Source organism: Rhagoletis pomonella, unplaced genomic scaffold (genome assembly GCF_013731165.1).
Source record: "Rhagoletis pomonella isolate Grant_MI unplaced genomic scaffold, Rhpom_1.0 Rhpom_scaffold_00002, whole genome shotgun sequence".
NCBI lineage: Eukaryota > Metazoa > Arthropoda > Insecta > Diptera > Tephritidae > Rhagoletis > Rhagoletis pomonella.
In genome coordinates, this window is record NW_023458556.1 from 1,129,001 (window position 1) to 1,132,380 (window position 3,380).

The following is a 3,380-nucleotide window of genomic DNA, read 5'->3' on the forward strand; positions in this document are numbered from 1 at the left end:
GATCTACGGGCGACGCGGGGTCTACTGGTGCATTATGGCCAACTGATTCATTCTGGTTTACTGGAGCACTAGGATATACAGGTGAGGCGGGGTCTACTGGTGCACTGGGTCCAACTAATTCATTAGGGTTCACTGGAGCAGTAGGATCTACAGGTGACGCGGGGTCTACTGGTGCATTGGGGCCCACAGATCCATTCGGGTTCACCGGAGCACTAGGATCTAGGGGCGAAGGGGGATCTACTGGTGCACTGGGGCCAACTGATCCATTCGGTTTTACTGGACCACTCGGATCTACAGGCGACTCGTTGCCTACTGGTGCATTGGGGCTCACTGATCCATTCGGGTTCACTGGACCAGCAGGATCTATAGGCGACGTGGGCTCTACAGGCGCATTGGGGCCAACTGATTCATTCGGGTTCACCGGAGCACTAGGGTCTACAGGCGACACAGGGTCTACTAAGGCGTTAGGGCCAACTGATCCATTCGGGTTTCCTTGAGCACTCGGATCTACGGGCGACGCGGGATCTACTGGTGCATTGGGGCCAGTTGATCCATTCGGGTTTACTGGAATATCTGGATCTGCGGGCGACACAGGGTCTACTGGTTCATTGGGACCAAGCGATCCATTCGGGTTCACTGGCGTACTCGGATCGACAGGCGACGTGGTATCGGCTGGTGTATTCGGGCCCTGTATTCCATTCTCAGTAGGACTAAGCTCGTTGCTAGTGAAAGGTGGATCATAAACGCCTGTGGGAATAGTGGCATCGCCCAGTCCTGTAGTAGTTTCCCAAATGGTTGTTTCTGAAACTGGAATTTCAGTTGTGGTTTCGACGGAAATTAAAGTTGATTCTTTAAGTGAACTTGTCACATAGATAGTGTTAACATCGTCTAGAGTACTGGGATCAGCTGTAATTGTCGCTATCAATGTCTCATCAGTGTCCAAGATGGTGGTGGCGTCAGTGGCGTCTGTGGCTTCGCTTGGAAAAGAAGTTGTTTCTGCTGGAACAGTTGTCGTTTCCTCCGGGAGTACAGTGGAGTATAATAGCCTGTTTGGAACAGCTGATGATTGCGGCTCAAGCGTGTTTACATCTGTTTCTGTCGTTGTACCATCTGTTGTGGTATCCCAAATAATGGCATCCTCTGTTGAATATGTAGTCCATATTGGCCCACCAGCAGCGGTGGTTGCGTCCGCAGGAATACTTGGCTTTTCTTGAATTAGGGCAGAGGATGAAGCTGCTGGTTGTGAAGTAGAAGTGGTTATTAAGTTCGTAGAATCGGAACTTAAAGAAGTTAACTGAAATGGTTCTTCTGTTGAAGGTGAATTGAAAGCTCTTGGCTCTGTATTGATCAAAGGAACTGCTTGAGGTTCCGCCGTGGTCGACTTAAGTGGAATGCAAATTTCTACGCCATCGTTTACGCAGCGGTGATTGGGTGGACACTGGATGGCGTTACCGGTAGCAAAGCTATTACCTTGAGCATCTCCTGCGCAGCCTTTATAGTTGAGGGGACCAACGCAGACGTATGCTTTACCATAGCAGTTGATGCCTTGAGCCAGTTGCGCTGTAGCTGCAGAAGCGAACTACGAAAGAAAAGGAAACCACATTAGTTTTTGTATACATATGTATTATTTTTTCTAGTTTGGATAAATTTATTTTTATTTAATTCATCAGTTCATAAGTTTCCCACAACACTTGCAAAATTTATGCTGATAATTTTGTTCTTGAATACTCCCAGAAAATCGATGTTTTTTTAATTAATGCATTGATTAAGTGTTTGAATAAACTCTATTCCATAATGATCATTTTGAAACTCTTTTAAACACGTTTTAATTTGCAAATTTTTAAAAAGTATTACCAGTAGCAGCAAGGCTAATCTAGTGAATTTCGTCGTAGTCATCGTTGTTTTCGAAAATTTATTCGTTACTAATAAGTGGCTGCGACAGTCTTGGCCTTTTATGCGAAAATTTTATCTTGGCACACTTCATTCAGATTCACTGTCAAGATAAGACCAGAAAACTTACCGAGTACACCGTTTTGGCGAATTAGAGCAAACACTTGTCAAGATAACACCGATAGCTAAACTAATAAGTAGTAGCGGATGTGTTGATGAACTGCAGAATTTATGATGCTGCAGTTAGGCGGCTGATGGCTTTGGCTTGTTTCTCAGGCTATGTATAAAAAATAGAAACATATTTAAAATTTTCATCAAGATAAGATTAAAGACATTGGATGGCTGCAGTCGTTATTTTTTTTTTTTTGTTATTTTCTTCTACATACGTAATCAAATTTATCCCCATGATGGAACTTGTTGTGTACTTAGTGATTCATTGCGTGTATTTTGTATTTATTTGTAGCAACATAACTAAACATACAAAAATCCATTCAATATATCGAAGAAAGTCTCTTAGAATAATACAACCGTCATGACCACTCTTTCAATATAAAAAAATTATAAATTTTATATGACCTAATAGATGTCTTCACTTCATTCCTTTTTGTGTAGAAAAACAAACTCCCGATTACGTTTCAAGACCAGAGCGAATTTCTGTAAGATCATACACGGCAAACTCGGAAGGGATGAACCCGAGCCACAGTCGAAGACGACGGAGTCGATGTGTCGCCACCCGACTATGACAAGGTACGAATAGCAATTTCGCGGCTGAAACACATCAAAGCTGTTATGCAGACTGCAATTTAAGTGTGCTCCGCTAAATCCACAAGAAGGGTGACACAGCCATATGCGCCAACTACCGTGGGATCAGCCTTCTTAATGTGTCGTATAAGGTCTTATCATCTAGTCTTCGATTACAAAGCCGCTAACGCCAGTACAAAAATAATATGGTTCAGTAAAATACTTTGAAAAATACCACTAGCTCCGCCAGAATTATGAAGGACATTTTCGAGACATTTCATACTAAACAAGGTTTTAGATAGAGCGACCCCCTTTCGTGTGATTTCTTTAATTTGATGTTGGGGCAGAGAATAAGAGATGCAAAACTGTATTACAATTACGGGAATTGTAAACTTAAAATTTTTAGGAACTACGTGGTAGTAGTCGTAATCGTTAAATTTTAAGGATTACAATTAAAGTATTCGCAATCAAGCATGTTATATTTACAATTACAGTGCTCGTAATGCTGAAAATTTTCAGGATTACTATTACAGTAATCACAATCCTAAGTAATCAAAATGTAGTCGTAATCATAAAGTGCCCAGGTCTGCTTTTCACTTTGTTTTTCTCCGAAATTGACTTCGAAAAATAATTGATAGCTGGCAATGCTGCACATGTTTCCGCAAGGGGTGCAGCAAGCGGATTTTTCGTTTTTCGTATCGTAGCTACGAATTACGAAAATTCGGGTTCTAGAATAAGGGTGTTATACT

General features: G+C 42.1%; 1 protein-coding gene across 1 annotated transcript in view; it reads right to left on the reverse strand.

The window, feature by feature from the left end:
- Positions 1–1,908, reverse strand: part of LOC118734385 (sialidase-like) — a 3,398-nt gene extending 1,490 nt beyond the window's left edge. The window contains exons 1-2 of the mRNA XM_036464109.1: positions 1,855–1,908; positions 40–1,579 (exon numbers count right to left, since the gene is read on the reverse strand). Coding sequence (XP_036320002.1) covers positions 40–1,579; positions 1,855–1,896 — 1,582 coding nt within the window. The 5' untranslated portion in view covers positions 1,897–1,908. The remainder of the gene's footprint in view (positions 1–39; positions 1,580–1,854) is intronic.
- Positions 1,909–3,380: the final 1,472 nt, after the last annotated feature.